Source organism: Haemaphysalis longicornis, unplaced genomic scaffold, assembly GCF_048455015.1.
Source record: "Haemaphysalis longicornis isolate Haplotype H1 unplaced genomic scaffold, Haemaphysalis longicornis Haplotype H1 scaffold_7, whole genome shotgun sequence".
Classification (NCBI taxonomy): Eukaryota; Metazoa; Arthropoda; class Arachnida; order Ixodida; family Ixodidae; genus Haemaphysalis; species Haemaphysalis longicornis.
Genome location: NW_027526422.1, coordinates 132,418,088 through 132,437,408, shown reverse-complemented (window position 1 = coordinate 132,437,408; position 19,321 = coordinate 132,418,088). Strand labels below are relative to the sequence as shown.

Genomic DNA, 19,321 nt, shown 5'->3' with positions numbered 1-19,321 from the left:
TTACGGAGCGCGCGGTGACTGCGCTCGGTTAATTGAGTTTTCTGTCGCGAGTTTTGCGCGTAGCGGAAGCAGGTGGCTGGTCGCGGCGCACCTGTGGGACAGTCGACGTGTGCAGTCAGTCATTCGCTTATCGCTGTCCGTGCAGTCGGGTGCCTCATCGGCCCCCCCAGCTCGCCGGCGACACGATGATGGAAGGAGACGACGGAATCCATTCACAGCCTTCCTCAGTGGCCGTATTCTTCAAACGGTTAAGTCATGTGAGTACCCTGCACCCCCTCTTGTGTCCGGCGCTTGCCTCGTCTAAGCTGCTCGTGTGACACACCCCGGCCTGGTCTTCCAGGGCGCGGTGCGGTTTGAGTCGGGGTGCGTGCGCGCCAGGCTGGTTGGTTTCGGCGACGGCAAGTTGGCGCTGGGCTTCGCCGCCAGGGAAAACGTAACGGGTTTGCGGCCAGGAGGATATCGTCAGCGGGGGTCGGGCTATGGCCTAGCAGCTGGTGGTACCTCAATGTTTGGAACTGCTATAAGAGCCGGGAGTCCGTGTTTGGCGGGTTATTTTTTTGCGCGGCGAACTGTAGCACGGGCAAATCTCGCGCGGAACTGGACAAGGTGACCAGCGTGTTATCTATGGTTTGATTGTAACCACGATTGGATGAGAGCGCTCGCGCCTCCTTGCGGGTTATGCAGTGAAGCTGAACCTGTTGGAGTTGCACAGTTGCGTGAACAACGTGCTGTTTATAAGCATTGGTGTGTAACATTGCATCAGTGAGCGCAGTAATCCCTCACGTCAATGCGTCGCCTCAGCGCACACAGTTAGGTTACCTGCAATATTGCATATTTATGGCAGTTAGACTGCAGGGAGTACTTACTCAACCTAGCCCACATGGTAGGACCGCTAATATTTGACGGCAGTCTTCATTTTTAGTGTTGTATGTAACGTACAACATACATTGTTTACACGGTTTCTGCCATGGCTTGGTTGGTGCAGTTGCAATCTGCAGCATGCGGGTTAAATGATAGCTTTTCCTCAGAACGGACCAATACAGATGGACCTATTGGGTAGTAAACAGATTGGCAAAAGTACTACCGGTCAAACAAAATGACAAGTTTTAACACTTCAGCCCTGCCTAATTTTCAAAAATTAAATGTTTGTAGAATCGTCACAGAGGGCAGAGCTACCATCTAAGCAGGGAGCCAACTGGCTAAAGCACATCTGTCGAGAGGACGTTGACTCGCATCTGTAGTAACCTTAACGTCACGCTGCCGTGAAAGCTTTTCTGATGTAGGTGAAAGGCAAAAATGCCCGTGTGTTCGAGATTTCGGCGCGAGATCCCGAGGTGGTCAAAATTAATCCGGAGCCCTCCACTACGACGCGCCTCATCGCATATGTTGCGTCGGCGCATTAAACCTTACAATCAAGCAATCAACCTCATCATCGCGTATCAAGCCTGGTTTTTGCAAGTGCAGGATTGTGCAAGTTTCTAAGGATTTCCAACGTTAGCTCAGCTTTATCGTGGAGGGAGAAACTTGTCACATAATGTAGGTAGGCTCTACTGTTGCCCAGTTTTGCATTTGGTAATGTTCGCAAGTTGTATTTTTGAGCTTACGCGACACAGCTATTGCGTTTGCCATCAAATTACTCATTTGCATTATAGGCAGGCGTCAGCTCGTTTTCAGTCGGAAAATTTATAAAGTAAGGGACACTCAATGCACCACACTGGTATACGGGATGAGGTGCTGTTAACATGTGGTCTAGTCAAGCTGGCTGACATGTGCCCGTTATGTAGGACATATGTTTTACACAACCGCAGCAGATGAGAATTCTGTCACACGGGTCACAATGTAAGCTTTCTTCCAGCATATGCGGCAGCGCTGTTACATTACAGGGAGATTAGTGCCATTAATACACAAGTGCTTTAAAATTTTCGTTTATGAGCTCAGAATTTCACAAATTCAATTGAAAGTGTAGCTTCAGAAGGAGAAGAAGAAAGTGCACTAGCAGCAGAAAATATAAGAGAAACCCGCCGTGGTGGGTCAGTGGCTAAGGCGTGCTGCTGAGCCCAAGGACGCTAGTTCGATTCCCGGACGCATCGGCCACTTTTCTGATGGAGGCAAAAACGCCTGTGTGTTCGGGATTTCGGCGCACGTTAAAGATCCCCAGGTGGTCAAAATTACACTGGAGCCCTCCACTACGGCGCGCCTCACTGCCTGCGTAGCGTTAAACCCCACAATCAAACCAACCAGAAAATATCCAAGAAAGTGCCTCTTAGGTATTCCTTCCTTGTTAGTGTCTAGACGTGTAATCTTCCATTATCTTGCCTTTCAGGTGTTAGGTGAGCTATTTGAGATATAAGAATTGGTAGTGCCATCCTGACAAATAAGTAAACGGAAGTGCGTTACCACACCTGCAAAAACCAAATAAGTGACTTTTGAAAGGTAAAGACACGATACAAAGTAGCGAACTTTAGTAAGCATACCACCTTGTAGTGACAATTAGTTTGTCCTACAAGTGTGATTCTCCAAATGACCTCCTCTTACTTCCAGTGAAACGTATGTCTAAACATTGCATCATCGTGTAAGGAAATTGAAGAACAGGCTTTTCTTCACGTATTGATTCTAAAGTGAAAAGCTCACTAACATTTCTGTTCTTCAGTGCTGCAATACTCTTCTTACATTTTGGACAACACGTAGGGAATGCGCAAAATATGTGAAAATTAAGTTGGGGTGACAGTAAAGTTGCTTGGGGTACCACTCGCCGCAGCGGCAGTCATGCATTAACGCAGAAAACGTTGAAAAGCGTGAAGATAGATATCACTGCCTCGTACAGTTTCTTGCACACAAGTTGTGACATCTCAGATTGCACGAGGCAGAGTTAGATTCTAGGCAAAGCTGCTTTTGGGTATTTTACTTACAGGGGGGGGGAGGGAAACAGAGCAGTAAGGAAGTTCCGCGTGTGTGAGTTCCAGGGGTTGCTCAGCTGAGGTGATGCATTGCTCTATCTAGGGGCATGTTTGAACATAGACTCGCGTAGCCTTTGTCAAAGGTCCCCAGGTGGGGGCGAAAAGTTTCTAGGCCGGAAATAATTTGAACCAGAAGCTGAACTATCAATACCAAACATGTTGGAAAGTTTGAGGAAGCATCATTCATTGTAGTTATAGCAGACATATTCTCGTTGCACTTAAGGTTTGAGCGTCTGCTTCAGGCATGGGCTTGTTGTGGTAAGCATATTTTTTATACTCGGTGATTTTGTCTGGTTTAAGTAAGCTTCAGCTGTGCATGTAGTTCCCATGGCTAACTTAGCTAAGGACACTGCGTTAAATATGGTTTGCTTATGTGCAGTAGGGACATACAAATCTAAGATAACTGTGAGAACTTCTGCTAGGCACATGTTAAAAAAAAAAACAATCTTCAGCTAGTAAACTAAATTGGGTTGCCTCACTGCTACCAACGGAAGGTTTTGGTTTTAATTTTGGTGTCACCTTGGTGTGTAGACAACAAAATCATTGTGGATCAATATATGGGCTAGTTGTTTCTGTAAATAGTTAACTAGTTAATATATGATCTAGTTAAATCTCTATGTAATTCTGCTGCGTGTGCATCTGCAATGCAACAGGCATCTACACTGGCATGCCAGCCAGCAACTTCAGCGATCATCATTCTGGCCAACTGTGCCGGTGTTCCCCACTTTCAGATGGCAACTGGTGAGCTCGGGCAGCACCCTATCAATACAGAAAGGTTGCTGGGAAATGGGGGAAAATGTGAGCTTTGGGGCGTTGTCATCGAACACACCGTGAAAGCGCTACACAAAAATTAGCAGTGGCTTAGCTTGGCTATGCCAGGATGTACGTAGCGTAAGCTAAGGTTCAGCTGGTTATACTTAGGTTTCTTGGTTGTTTAGTATTAGCTGATTGTCATGCTTGCTGCTGCTGAAATGATTTCCAATCCAATCTAGTCCAGTCCAGTCGCTGCTCCTCGCGCATAAGCAGCACGGCTCTCCAGGAGCCACGCAAAACGGCTATCGAGCGGCTCCGGCGCAGTGACAGACTTGGCTACTGTGCAACGGAGCTGACAGCTGGGCACGCGCCGGTGCCAGTGCGCCTGCCGCAGCTATGGCGTCGCTCCTCTGGAATACGCAGACTGGCGAATGTGGAGACCCAATTCTCTACACACCCGTACTACAATTGGATTGGATTTCCAATACAATCCAATTTCAATAAATCCAAGCCAAATCCAATCCAAATCTAATACAATCTAATCTCGTGCTCTTCACTCTTGCGCAGTACGGCCCTTCACGGCCCACGCAAAACTGCTCGACCTCGGCCAGTGTAGCTTACGCTACAAAAGTGAAACCTGTCATTTGAAAATAAGAAGTCATTCAGCCTTTGACAACCCTTAAACATGTGTGGTAGGTCTTTATGCCACTTCTCTTTAGGTTGATCAGTTGAGATCATAGTGAAGGGTGCGAATTGTGTCCGAGCTTTCTTGCGTGCTTGTTTTGGATCGAGTGGAGGCAGTCTTGGAGGGGCCGTGATCCGTCCCTGGTGAAGTCCCACGCCACGCAAGCCCTCTGATTTTGCCCAGAATGGCTTCAGTGTATTTTATCCGGGTGCAGCTAGAAAGTGCCACGTAACATTACTCTGGCTTCACGTCTAAGGTGTGTTTTCTCCGCAAAAAAAGCTATTGTTTGCTAGTAGTACTAAGGGGCTTGACACACCCTGCCGACACTCATTTTGAAAATGGTGCAGAAATATGGTGGCAGTCGTGTGTGTGTAGCGACTGCGATAACATAGTCACGGCTAAGGATCCGTGATAGTTCTTCCTGTGACGTGCATATTCTAGCACATTTGGCAGCAGTTTTGGTTGTGTGGATGAGTGTGGTCTTTGGTGGTTGGTTTTCATGCCACGTCTCGTCTCATTTTCTTACTGCACCAAGTGCCTCCCAATGTTTGAAACCTGGAAATACCTTCTTGTGGCATAGTGCAAAAAGGTTAAAAAGGTGTCTTCTTTCTCCCTCATTGAAGGGGCCAAGCAGACAAAATACAAGCTTGTTTTATTCAAGATATTTCATGTTTTATAGTGCGCCCAGGGCTTATCCGGCAGCAAACGATGCCGTATTCACTATGAAATTAATCAATTTTGCCTAAAATTTTGATTCTCTTGCCAAATCGCGTGTTTTCGTGACGTCTGCCATGAAGTCATGAGGGCGGGTATTCAAACGAACTTCCAGTGCACCATTAGGCTCCGCAGTCTTGCTTACCGTCACTCTTCCCAGATGGCGGTAGCATACTCAGCCACGGATCGTTGTCCACCGTTGCTTTGTTTTTCACCGTATTTGCACCTGGGTTGTTTTTGTTGCGGTAGAAAGTGATAGTTTTGTGAAACATGGGGTATGCTCGACAAACAGAATCGTGTAAGACTACATTGCTTACGCCCAATTGGACAGTGTCATCTGAGACAACTCCAAAGTGGCGGGCTGCTGTGCAGCTGAAGCAAGCATATAGTGCACGCAGTACCAACAGCAGTACGCATCGGTACTTCTATGTTTTCGTAACTACCACTGTCTGCCCCAACATTCTTACTGCTACAAAAAGAATGTGCCCTAAATTGAAGCGTAAACAGCTTGTTTGGCAAGCTTATAAGCCCCGCCTAATTTGCGTTTGCTTTTGCCGGCCTCAGCCAATTTCAGAGCTGGGCATATGAGATCATAGGTTCTATTGCAGGAAATGAGCTAGTGGCCACATGGCCATTCCCTTTTTCCCTATTTATATGGCCTACTTAAGCAAACTTTACATTAAAGGAGCACTGACACGAAAATTTTATGTTACACTTTTATTGCTTTTATCGATGCTTAATGGTCTGGCAAACCTGAAACGGCACTTCAAATACTTCAGCGCGTGATAGTTAATTACGTTGAACGGCCTGAAAATCGTTTGTTTCAAATTCCCATGCTTTCATCCTGAACGGCGCATATGACAGAATCCTGGCCTGACCTCACCGCTTTGTGTGGACGTCACCGGAGCCCGCTTGAGAAGGTGTTGCGCCCGCTCGCCGCTCGTGGGGCCGTGCGCGTGAAGTGACGTGACGAGTTTTTGACAAGTGCTGCCGCCTCACTTCTTTTGGCTTCACGGGGTGATGTCACGCTGATGTCCATTTGCTGAGTGCCGCTCCGCGCGCTGCTTCGTCGGCGCGATAAATGAGATCCAATTGAACTATGTTCTTCGCGTCGCAGGCCGCTCATATTTCAGCCAGGGTATTCTGTTGAGTGAAGGAAGCGAACTGTGCAATAATATTAACGCCGAAAATTGGTGTCAGTGCTCCTTTAAAAGTGCTGTTAGTATGATTCTAACAAGGCAACCTTTCGAATGAACCAAACTGGTGTTTTGTCTGCATGGCGCCTTTAATCTAGTTGTATGTCCCAAGGAAAGAGTTTGACGAACGTAAGCAGACTGGGTCATTTAGAACAACACTCTCCCCCCGTTCAACAGAGCTACCAGCGGCTCCTGGACGCATGGACGCCGTACACAGTGACGCGGTGGCTGGGGGCGGTGCTGCTGCTGGTGGCCTTCCTGGGGCGCATCCTGTACCTGCAGGGCTGGTACATCATCACCTATGCGCTGGGCATCTACCACCTCAACCTCTTCATCGCCTTCCTCACACCCAAGGTGGACCCCGCCATGGGTGGTGACGATTACGGTACGGGAGACTAGAGGGCGGATTTTACAGTTAACAAAACTGTGGGGTCACAATTTCTTGCATTTAAAGGGACCATGGTAGGCTAACGGTGAGGGTGTTCCTCATAGATCTCATCTTTCTCCTACTTTTTTCGATTTATCAATTTTTGCTGCTACCTATTCTGAGGTTTTTATGGTACAGTTTGGATGTGACTGAGTGTGAGTGAGGTTGTGACCTGACTGTCACACTCTTGTGACCTCAGTCACATTGAGTGTGACTGAGGTCACAATACCCAGCATTTTAAAGGGACCAGGAAGAGCCAGTTGAAGAGAGGTTGACAGTTGGGAAGTTCCTCAGGGATCCGTCCTTTCTCTTACTCTTTTCACACCTCCCCTTTCTTTGCTGCTGCTTATTGTGGGTTTTTTACTGTACAATTGTGCTCTGGTACTGCATTGAGTGGAACTGTTAGGTCGCCAATGCCCTTCATTTTAGAGGAACCATGCAGAGCCAGTTGAAAAGAGGTTGCCAGTAGGGGCATTCTTCAGGGATTTAACCTTTCCCCTAGTCTTTTCACAAATCCCCCTTTTTTGCTGCTCTTTTTCTGCTGGTATCTTTTACAGTACAGGTTTGCTGTGGTACTGCATTGGATGGAACCGTGAGGTCACAATACCCTGCATTTTAATTAAAGGGATCATGAAGAGAAGTTAACGGTAGTGGCAGTATTCACGTATCCATCCTTTCCCCTACCCGCCCTCTGTGTCGGCCCCTTCAGAGCAGACGCCCCCGCAATGCTGTGGGCTGCTCACTGCAGACAGTTTTTGGACAGCAACTCGTGTTGCTGCTCTTAAAGGTGTGAGGCCAAGTCAGAAGTCGCAAATTTTTTTCAAAATGTCAATTTTTTGTTTTCCCATTTTATTGAGAATCATTTTGCTGAAAAAAGTTTCGTCGTACAGAAGAAACTTTCAGAAGATACATAAAAAAAATGTAAATTCACAAGGCGTTTACGAAACCGAAACTGAAACTACCAGTTTTTGTGTGCAACACAAAAATGCCCTGGTTTGGAGTTCTTAGCTTGTTATTTAACTATCATATCACGTACAAAAATGTAATAATGCCCTGATAGTGTTTTCAACTTTATTTATCAATTAAAATCAAACTTTTTACCAGGCAGATGCGCGATGTTTCACACGTGTTGTTTACGTTCTGGAGCCTTCGTGCATGCGTCAAAGGATTGTCGGTGTGGATGTGTGGATGTGGAGGTGGATGTGCTTACTCTCTGTTGCTTACTTTTTCTTACTGGCAGCCAAATTGTGGTGAAGTTTAGAGTGCAAAGACTCGCCAAACGAAAAACCAAATTCCAAAAATGAATGATCAGCCGTGCATCGCAAAGGCATCCCGTCGGAGCACTGACACTGCAGAGCAAGCTAGAAAAAAAAGGCAAGGTGCCACACGAGCAAAATCAGACACGAGCAAGACCCGTGAAAGAAGTAACTGCAAATAGGGGAAATTTTAACTCTCCTGATCATCTTATTTAAGCACTGCTCGAAGTCTTTTTTGTAGATATTCTCAGAACCTATTTTTTGGGCGACTTCTGCACACAAGAACATTCATAACTTTTTTCCTAATAAAGATTTCCTATTAAAACTCGGCACAATCCTTCTTCACATTATTGGGTGTGCAATGAAACTCAAGAAATAAAATCGAGCCACAAGTTTTGATACGGCCACCTTTTACACAAAGGCACACCCAATTGAAACGTTCAGTTTTTATGGTTATTTCATCACTATGTGTCGAGGATTCATCCGATCTTATTACTTTTGGTTCATTGCACAGGCAAAGCCTCTTCGATACCACTACCAAAAATTGTGTTTTCACGGAGTTAGATTAGAGTTATGAGTGTTGGCGTGAGACCCACATTTTATTTATTTATTTATTTATTTATTTACACAATACTGCAGACCAAGTAAATGGTCCAAGCAGGACGGGCAGAACAAAAAGAATGTACACGCACATACAATGCAATGAAAACAATGGGGTAACATCAACTCAGAATTCACTTGGAGACTACAAAATAAACAGGCCACGGTGAAATTAAATTTTCGTACAAACATAGCAGGGTTTCCACTTTTAAGAACATTTAATACAATTTTCAAATAAAAAATATAAACAAAAATAGGACATACTTTATAAGGCTCCCATGGGCATAAAAATGTGTGCCTTGTTATGTAAACTGAAAATCTGCGTTTATCTTTTTTTTTTTTCTTTTTTTTTCCCTGCACTTGGCCTCATACCTTAACTTGTACCCGACCATAGCCGTTCCTTCTGCCACTGTTTGTGTTGGAGCATGTGTGAGGGTTGAATCTGGTGCCACAACGAGAGGTGTGGACGGTTCCAAGAACCTGCGATTGCCTGCTTCACAAGAGGTGCAAAACGGCGTGACGAGCGCTGTGTTGTTGTGTGTCCCCCATGCGATGTGCAGAGGACGGCCCCGAGCTACCCACAAACATAAACGAGGAGTTCCGGCCGTTCATTCGCCGGTTACCAGAGTTCAAGTTCTGGTGAGTGGCCGCTGTCTCTCTGTCACCGCTTGGCTTGTGTTAATTGGCTTTCCGCTAGGAGGCGCACAAGCCTTTCTTGAGCTGTGTACAGAAACCGTGACCAGTGAGCTGGATTTTTCATTTTAGGGTCGGTGGTGCGTGATACAATTGCCCAAATTTGTGCTCTGTGTTTTAAGCCGCAACTTTTACAGACAAACAGTTGCTATCCATGGAAGGGACAAAGTGCTGTCTTGAAGTGCAGTTTTCCCAAATGCATTTTTGTATGTGTAGATGTAAGCGTTGCTCAAAGCAAGAATTTGTTCATACATACATTGGTGCATGTAGGGAACTGGAACCATACATAGGATGGGTGACTTATTTGCTGAGTGGTTATGCATGTCAACACAGCCGTTTTCTTTAAAATGGTCCTCTTTTTTTTTCCACTTTTTTTTCCAACTTTGCCAGGGTAAACCTAGGAGTTGTTAGGCAGCAGTTCACATGTGTTTCCTCATTTCCCTTCGTTAAACATAACTGTATGTTAGTAGTAGTGCTGCTGGTTCCGTTTCATAACATCACTCGAATGCTGAGAACACTTAAATAGGGGAGCTGTTTAAGCTTGAGCTTGGTCCAGTGGCAAAGTAAAAAAAAAACAGAAACAAAAGACGCATGCCATGCCTCCTGGCGAGTAAGGAGAGTGTGAAAGCAGCGTGTGTCATATAACAGCGGAGGGCACGTGCTAGCCTCCCAGCCGAGCCTCCCAGCGAGGCTGAACTCTAGTCAGGCCCAGCTTCCAGCAGCGTTGAGAGCTAGCCTTGCAGCCGGGCTCAACTGTATGTGGGAAACGCGCGGCATAAAAGAAGGTATGTCGGTGACACACCACCTCGCGACTCCACACTGAGCGTGGGTCAGCTGAAGAAATAACTCCCAAGGAACCCTGAAGAAGTGCAGTGCAAACGCTGTCGTGTCACTGCTCAAGAATGTATGAGACAGCTATGATCCAACCCCGCCTATTGCACTGAAGCCGCCACACCTAAACGGCAGCAAAGAGCAGAAGATCTCGAGTACTGCGCTCGTCGGCTCCCCGCCCTGACATCGATTACCAGGGGTGAAGAAGCTAGATTGATCCGTGCTCAAGCTGCGCCATTTTCTTTTTATAGTATCGCACCCCCCACCCCCCCCCCCCCATTACATGACTGCTGACGTTCCGTAATGCGAAGTTTGAAACCTTGTCAGTATTCCTTGTCTTTTTGTGAATTCACCCGAGCACTTCGCCAGGGCCCGGTTCTCGCGAATTAACCGAAGTGCTCTTGTGCAGGTACTCGGCCAGCAAGGCGACGCTGGTGGCCATCGGGTGCACGTTCTTTGACGCCTTCAACGTGCCCGTCTTCTGGCCCATCCTGCTGCTCTACTTCGTCACCCTCTTCTGCCTCACCATGAAGCGGCAGATCAAGGTGCGTGGTGGGCCGTCCTCCTCTCAGAGTGTAACGGGTGCAGTGCAGGTGGCCCCCGGTTACGCCCCGTTACCACTCGCGAGAGTGGAACTCGTGGCGCAAACAAAGGAAATTGGTCGATAATGTGGGCGAAAATTGTGCTGTGAATGAAGCGGCCATCAACTATCAGGTGCAATGGGGTAAGCCAAAACATCACTAGTTGCAAAGACCTGGTTACTCTGAGTACTTTGATACCTGGTGCAAGTAGTGACATCGCACTCTTGCGATGTACCCTGATTGGCAGTCCGCTCGCAACGGTCGCAGATTTCTACCCATGGCAAACTGCCAACAGGGCAAAATTTTAATGGTTACGGCTCCGAAAGAGCTTCGATGCTTCACTTTGGTAACAAGTCCAATGGCTCGCTTCCCATGACAACTCAGAGAATGGCACAGCGATGTCTGGAAAGCAACACGTAGGAGCCCATCAAGCATGACATACTTCAGGACCATGCTATGCCACATGTTTTGAATCGGTTGCAGAGCTTTTTTGTTCCCCCCCCCCCTCCCCCCCTGGCTTTTTTTAATCCTGTTGTTTCTCCTGGGTGAACTAGAGAAGGAATGTGGGAACAAAAATGAACAAAAATTGCTGCTTAGTCTGGCCATGGCCAGGTTATAGGGCAAAGAAGGAAGGTGTGCAGGCATTGGCTTAGCTGTGACAAAATTTTCATGTACTTCCGGCATCTGGTGTCTCTTTGTTCCTCCCTGCCTGCGTTTGGGGCAATCTGAAACCTGTGTGGATGACGTCCCTTCTTGCTGACATTTCCTTTCACCCTTGCTGTTTTTGTTTGCGCGCCGTTGTTGGTACAGTTAAAAAGATGGCGTGATACCTGATACCACACGGGACGTCCAATGCTCTGCACGGAAATCCATTCAAAGTGTGGAGTGTGAGTGCTGTACCCGAGCTGCACTGTTGCACAGGCTCATTCATCTGATCTGAAACGTAACGCTGTTATTGCCCTAATGAATACTTGGTCAATCATGTCGCTCTCATTCGTTATGACTGCGGCCTTTATAAGTGGGCTTGACTGTACTTGGATGGGGGCCAGGACGTGTTATATCGCGGTCGTTAAGCTGCATAATGAGGATGGTGCGGGATTATTTCTGATTACAAGTGCATTGGAACAGGATGGCACATGGCACTGTGGAACATCATGTACGTTTGTAGATTTTGGTTTTGAATGTCAGGGTGAGTCAAATTGGCCGAAAATGTAGCGTTTGGTGCTGTTGCCAGTATTTCACAGGGCGCGCTGTTAGCTCTCAGTGCTAACCGCTTTCAAATTTACGACAGTTTTGGTTTCTTTTCTGCAGCGAAAACTCGTGTTTGGTGCTAGTACGCAGTTTTTCCGGCTGGTGCCTAGTACGGAATGCACAAAGTATACATGCTGATGTCTTGGTGTAACCTGAAAGGGACACCCGCCTCTGTGGCTCAGTGGCTAAGGCATCGTGCTGCTGTACCCCAGGTTGTGGGTTCGATCCCAGCTGCAATGGCCACTTTTCCGATGGAGGTGAATTGAGAGGATCTTATTGCCATAATCTCATTGCCAGAAAAACGGATTTGCTTTTCCTACTGCTTAGTGGCAGCATGACCATCTCGTGAACGATTTCCCGTGGAACGTCCACATGCAACCCACGGCAAGACTGATTGGCAAATTGCCGGTTTGCAGGGCACTAACCGTGAAACACTACATGACCGTGTTACAGTTTGTCTGTCTCTGCTTTGCCGTTTTGCATCCTGTGTCACTGCAGTCTGCTAGATCGAGTGGTTACAATATGCCACGCGGGTTGAGCCGTACTAAGGCAGAGATGCAAAGATTGACCAGCTCTAAAGCAGGAGTGGAATACGATTCTAAGAGCACCCACTGTTCGTTTTTTAAGTCCTCTATAATCCATACTGCTGTTTAGGTTTAGCGGTGCCATTGTTTACAGAGCTGAGCCTGCTTTGGGCGAGTGGAGCGTGCTCGTGTCAGCAGTGGGTGTGCGTAACCCATTCTTCCCTCCCTCCCCTGGCGCAGCACATGCTCAAGTACCGGTACCTTCCGTGGAGCAGAGGCAAGACGCAGTACCGGGCACGCGACATGGCCGGTGGCCAGCTCGCCAAGTGAGGGCCCTCTCTTGTGCGGGTGAGCCCACCCACCCCCACCTGCGCTCGTTTCTCCACCGGCCGTGGGGCGCACACGGGCGACGGCCACAGATGCACTTCTGGTGGCCGGGAGGGGCGCGACCGCCGCCTTTCTTTTTTTTTTTTTTTTTTTTTCGGCCACTTCTCACAGAAAGTGCCGCTATTCTCTATCAGCGAAGTACATCGCTCCGATCAGTGCGCCTATGGTGACCGATTGCCAGCTGTAAAGGACAAATTTTTATATCCCGCTTTGCGTACTTCCTGTGTGACGTCAATGAAACGCCCGTTGGAAACCAATTCTGTGGCTTCTAGTTTTCATACTTTCATCCGTGCACTTTTTCTTCTTTCCCTCTGTCCCACCTTTTCCTTTTGTTAGTCATCTCGCCTCTTGTCATCCACGAAACTTGCAACATTGTGACAGACGGGCCGAATTTCAGTTTGAGAAGTGAGAACATTTATGCGAATTTCAGTAGCTGCTCTCTAACCCTTACCTGTTGGAGAATGCGTGGGAAAGGAGTGTTGGGTTGACGAAATATGCAGAGCTATATTTTGTATGATGAGGATGGCAAGAGATAGTTGCCGTTGAAAGCAACTCAATAATGGGTCTGATTCCTGCCGTGCAGTGAGGTTAGAACGGTTTGTATTGTGTTCCCTCTTTGTCACTCTTTAGTGGACAATGGCTTAGAAAAAAATGAAGGTGTATGTCACAGGCGGGCTAATGTAGTTCCGTATTTAAATCGGTTAGTAAACACTATTCGAAAGCTAACCCGGTGCATGTTTACCATTGAAAGTATTGTTTTTTGACTCATTCGAGAAGTTACACCAATAGTGGTGAAACTGCTGTACCATTTGTGCCAGTGTACGTAACCAGCAGCATGACCTGCTTCAATAAAAAATTTCAGTTGTCAATGCTTGTGCTGGTCATTTCTTCTGTCTAACTTTTTTTCCTTTTTCCGTGCTTTTTTAGAGGCACTAAAACAGGAATTCTAAAGTTAATCATTAATAGATCAATATGTTGCAAAATGTTGCACGTGTCTATTCCCCCCCCTCCTCCCCTCTCTATTTCCATCACGGTTGGAAGTATTACATGTTAAGTGTTCTTGCCTCATCTACTTGAATGTCTCGCTGAACTAACCTCATGTGTGGTCTGTATTCAAACGGGTTCTCAACGACTCGTTTCATCAGCAGATTGTTTCTTTGCCATATAAAATATTTGGGGACAGGGCATTGTTTTGGGGTGCCAGTTTCTAATAGCCGACATCTCAAGTTTTTCACACCAGTATGCCCCTGACGTTTTCTCTGGGCAAGAAATCCGCAAAGAGCGTTCCCAACCTAGTTAGGCCGTTGATAAGACACATCTACCAGCCACCGAAAAAACCCCGCTTAGTGAGGTTATATTGGTACGATGTTTTTCAACGCGTCTGCCTACCCTGGTGACTGCATCTCAGTGGCCATAAAGCCGTCCAAATGAGTATCCATGAAGGTCTCTGTTTGCGTTGCATCAGTTATTATTTGTTGGTATGAGAAGCTTTCGACAAAGCTCGTACTGTGCCTTATGCAACAAGTACCTTCCTTTTAGCCCAAACATGGTTCTAGCAGCATCCAACCTGTCTTGTTAATTACTGGGGATCGGTGCCAAACTCCTTTCTTGGTAATGAAATTTCACCGTTTTATAGAGAAGTTCTGCATTGTCACTAGGTGGCGAAATAATTTGCCATAGTTCACTTAATGTACTTCATTAAGAACCAGATACAATTGTAAAATACGAAGTTTTGTCATGTGACAACAAAGGAATGGCCTTTCCCCTAAGCATGCCCACACATCCGCCAAGAACAAATGCCCTGTGCACCATTCCAGAGTGCCGGTGACCTTGCTTGCTTGCTCAATCAAACTCCATTCTCACTTTATACACCCCTCCATCTAACAATGACGATGGTTGAGCGCGAAGCTTTCTCCTGATGGATTCTTTATTTGGCCAATCCCACATTGCGAGTATGTGCTGCTCTGGAGGTATGCACCACTTTCCTAGAATACCCGCAGATACTCTCGGGTGTAATCTTCGTAGGCCAAACATTGGGTTTGGTGTACGGCGCAAATCGGTACGTGCTACTTGGCGTTTGCTTCGACCAAGTCGAAACGGAGCAATCGGATAAACGCCAGCTTCATAACGCCAGGGACCACCCAGGTTCGATTCCAGCCACGGGAGGCATCTTTTTCTTTACCCACGATCATTCATCGTCATCAGCAGAGAAAGTTGGCTTTCCTGCAGGGCATATTGGCACACAATGGCATCACTGAGGACAACAAAGCTTCTCTTTAAAAAACAAAAGGTCAACTATCACTTTTTTGTGCTAGGTGGCCAGGTTCCCCACCCTGTAAAACTGCAATCGATGAGGTGGGAACCCTGTTAATCAAAATCGCAAGGCGAAAAAATGCCGTGCGAACAAGCTAGAGCATTGCGAGACAGGTTTCCCAGGCACGTCGACCATGCTATACTCGGGTACAAGTTAAGAACGGCAATAGTTCGTGTTGTATCACTCCGCCGATGCAGTGGACCCAGATGTCAATGCGCGCGCATTTTGAAAGGAGATTGTGCCTAATGCATGGTATCGTCTGCTTTTTTTCGCCTAGTTTGTCGTCGCTGCAGTAGTTTATAAGCAAATTAAGTCCGAAACATCACTGAAATGACTTGTGTCACGTTCAAAATGCACTCAGTAATGCACTTTTTGGCTGCGCAGAGGAACACCCGGCGATGAGGCAACTTGCGCTGTTCTTAAACTGTACCAGACAATAGGCACAGCAGCTGCTGAATGCTCCAGTACAGAGCGCATTAGCTGCACAGCATGCACAGAGGATGACAGCATGGAGAGGAGGCTAGCACATGTTTAGCAAGGTTCCAGTTTAGGGGACCTAATCTCCTCGTGTTTGCCCAGCCTCTGTCATCTCGCTATTGTTTCAGAGTGGACAGGCTAGGTGCTTTGACCGATATTGATGTACAGTGTCATGCTTGTCGAGCTGAAAAATAGCGTAAACGACGCCAAGGTCACAGTCTGTTGACTCCAAAGTGGTGGCTAAACTACAAGTGCAAGTGGTGCAGAAATGGGAGTACAAAAAAATCTAAATGACAGTACTTTTAGTAACTAGGACAAAAATCGTCCACCCCTCCGTTTAATGACAGCGATGGTTGAGTGCGAAGCTCTCTCGTGATGGATTTTTCCGTTGGCAAATCCCACCCTGCCAATATGGGTTACTCTGGAGGTGTGCACCACTCTTCTGGAATAACCGCAGCAACATTCGGGTATGCACTCCGTAGGCCTAACGTTTGGGCTTTGGGTCTATGGCGTGAATTGGTACCTGCTGCTTGGGGTATGGTATGCCTTTTCGGGTGGGTACCGGTTCAAGGCGTAAAAACATCAGAATGTGACGTTAGGCTTAACATCCTAAATTTCGAAATGTGTCGTTAGGCATAACGTCCTGCGGCTGACAGCCTTACAACATGCAGAGCAATGTCTCATTGTTCGTACGTTGAGATGTGGGGTGCCGGTTTAAGGTGTAAAAACGTCAGAATGTGACGTTAGGCTTAACATCCTAAATCTCAAAATGTATCGTTAGGCATAACGTCCTGCAGCTGACAGCCTTGCAACATGCAGAGCAACGTCTCATTATTCGTACATTGAGATGTGGGTGACGGTGTTCACCTCGGAACATAACGTTAGGCCTAAATGCATCGTGCTGTCGTGTGCCCGTGTTACCCGCTCCCTCTGCTTCAAATCAACATTTAGCAGATTGGGCCTAGCGAACCATAGCGGCGAAGCGTTAATTTTTCTACTACCACCGATCACCATCATCGTCAAAGTAGTTGGCTTTCCTGCAGTGCATTTTCGCGTATGGACATCATCAGTCAGAGGCGTTAAAAATAAACATGATAATCAAGTGGCGAATGCTATCACTTGCATTCACGTTGGTCTAATGATGCTAAATTTTTCTCCTCTTCTCTTCTTTTCCCCTTGTCCCCCCCCACTTGCAGCAGCACTGTCGTCCAAGAGCTGTGAAGAGGTTGGCGGCGGTGAGCCCGTTTTTCCACTACGCCCGTCGACAAGGTCGACGGGACCGATTTGCGGCCGCTAAGTTGGCCGCGGGCGTCGTCGTCCCCCCGGTTGCCAGGACAGGGAAGCACGCCCGTGTGTGCACGTGGTCAATAAACTGGAACGCGCAACAAAGGCGGATGCTGCGCGTTCCCCGCTTTTTGCACCCTGTGTCTTGTTCCTGTGCGCTCTTTCATTGTTCCAAGAGGCAGGCAACCGGGAAGTCTGTGTGCGCAGTCTTCCTTTTTTAGATTTTGCGAATATACGTACAGTTTGTGAACACAATGTTCCCACAGATGTGGTTATGGCAGGACGGTAATACCAGCATTTCAATGTGCAGTTTGCAAATAGTAGTTGATCCTCTAACACGATTCTGGTAAAATATTGGCAGCGCCGTTGTTGGCGTAGGCGCCTTCTTTTAAGTTTGTAGGAACTCTTAGCATAATAAGTGTTTTTAAGTATTCACCAAGTTGAAATAAAGTGGAAGTTGCATTTTTCGGCAGAACTGCATGTGGTGTAGGCGTCAAAGGGTGGCTGCTTGTATGGGACTTGAGGCTTGTGAAGATGGGAGGAGAGGTATGTTCTTCGTTGTTGCTGTTTCCCCTCGGTCTAGTGAAAACCCCGAGTTTTTACTGGGTTCAACAACTCTGCGGACACGTGTAAGCACTTCTTACGCATTGTGAATACGAAAGCATTTCTGTCCAATCGAGTGCTGCATAGTGCTGCTCCAAGTAGGTACATTGGCGTCACGGCCAGTAGGAATTGATGAATTTGTTGTGAGCCTGTGACAATAGCTGTTCATTGTCATCAGCTGCTGCCCGCTGAGTGGGTATGTGAGAACTAGCAGTGAGTTTTTGACAGCAGCCGTCATCACCATTGGTTAATTGTAGCTGAGAGTTGTGGGTTGATATGTCGGCGTTGCAGTCAAACAGCAATTGGCAAAATGGCCGCGAGCTTCTTGCAGCAGGTGTCGTAACTGGCCGATCAACTTTAGTTGTATGCACGTCAAGCAATGTCAAATAATTCATTGTACGTCCATCTGTGCGCGCAGGGTGGCAGTTGTGGGCATTTTGAGTCAAAGGCCACTGCATTCATTGGGTCACCAGCCAGTGACCTAGTGACATGCGTGCTGCAATCACACTTTTGAAGCCCCCTGGGTTTGATACTCATGCAGTTTCGAATTGTGCTAATTCTTTTTAATTCAGTTGCTTTGCTTTTATTAATTCTGCCTGCACTGTCAGCCATTTCAGGAGCCATTTTGCTGCTACAGACGCAGGCACGGGATGCTGGCATTTCTTCTCAGTGGGAAATTTCATGCCTGCGCATTTGAGACAAAAATACCGTAGTTTACAGAATTATTTCTAGCAGCTGGCACCTCGAGTAGGTGCAAGTCTGACGCTGAAGGCGGCAAGCACTTTTTGTAAGTGCAATGCTGGGTTAAGCCTTTACGTGCGAGCACTTCCCCATTCAGAACCAGTTACTAGAGAAATAAATCATCTTTTTTCGTAATAAAACTGGCCTTGTAATTTCTTTTAATAGCAAAAGCTAAATTCAACTTCAAGTCTGAACATTGCCTAACTATTAGGTTCATCAAACACACCTCTCTAAATGCACTGCTATTGCATATTGGGACACGAGAGTTTTATCCTAAACTTGACGCAAATGTCGGGAACTATTCTCCGTTGCATAAAAAGAAAGCTCGAGACGCTACAATGTAGGGTGAACATAAACAGGAGTTAAAGAACTATTCTTTCTAATCCTGCTTGGAGGCCATCGTATTGCAACATTGGCACAATGCACAACTTCACCCTTCACAACTTCACAATGCACAATTCACCCTTGGGCTAGGGGTGAACTCAAAACACATGACCAGCACGCAGCCAGCAGAGCATTTTTTTTTTCATCGCCCACAAAGCTTCACACATCTACCTTATTTCAATTGAAAGCTTCCTTTCTGTACTTGGCAAGAGAACGCTGCATGTGTCATCCATTAGACATTGTTTCTGCCTCTATAGTCATATATTTGGAACCGACTACGTGAATATGTACGGTGCTTTTTAAATGTTTCAGATGGCACCAGTCAAAACTTTCGTCACAACTTTATGTCAGTAGCCCACATAATATACGGGGCTCCTGCTATGAACAAACGGAACAAGATGTTGCACAGGACTTCCGACCTTCGTTCCGAAACGTTTCCGAAGCATTCAGACCAAGGAGGAGTAACTGCATGTCCAGAAACATTTCTGTAGTGACCAACGTTATGATTAGGCATAGCATATGATGAAAAAGGCAGCGTTTTCTTTCCTCAGAAGCTCTAAAAGCGAGAAAAAAAATGAAGCCGCTGCCATATTCCTCATCACTTGGCAGTCCAGGCCAAAGACCTCAAAGTTGCTCAGCTGAGTATCCACTGGCTAATGCAGA

General features: G+C 46.8%; 2 protein-coding genes across 5 annotated transcripts in view; one reads left to right on the top strand and one right to left on the bottom strand.

Annotated features, from left to right (window-relative positions):
• LOC144147008 (tRNA pseudouridine synthase-like 1) overlaps positions 1-226 on the bottom strand; it is a 42,710-nt gene extending 42,484 nt beyond the window's left edge. The window contains exon 1 of the mRNA XM_077679012.1: positions 92-226. Coding sequence (XP_077535138.1) covers positions 92-123 — 32 coding nt within the window. The 5' untranslated portion in view covers positions 124-226. The remainder of the gene's footprint in view (positions 1-91) is intronic.
• On the top strand, positions 146-17,066 carry LOC144147010 (protein RER1). Of its 4 annotated transcripts, none has more exons than XM_077679014.1 (6): positions 146-257; positions 6,483-6,690; positions 9,149-9,227; positions 10,522-10,657; positions 12,709-12,794; positions 16,846-17,066. In XM_077679014.1, exons 1-6 carry the CDS (start codon positions 186-188, stop codon positions 16,865-16,867), a joined length of 603 nt encoding a protein of 200 aa, XP_077535140.1. In that variant the 5' UTR covers positions 146-185; the 3' UTR covers positions 16,868-17,066. The 4 variants fall into 4 exon arrangements, with proteins under 4 accessions (XP_077535140.1, XP_077535139.1, XP_077535142.1 ...); XM_077679013.1 differs by having other exon boundaries at positions 16,843-17,066; XM_077679016.1 differs by having other exon boundaries at positions 12,709-12,816.
• The last annotated feature ends 2,255 nt before the right edge of the window (positions 17,067-19,321 follow it).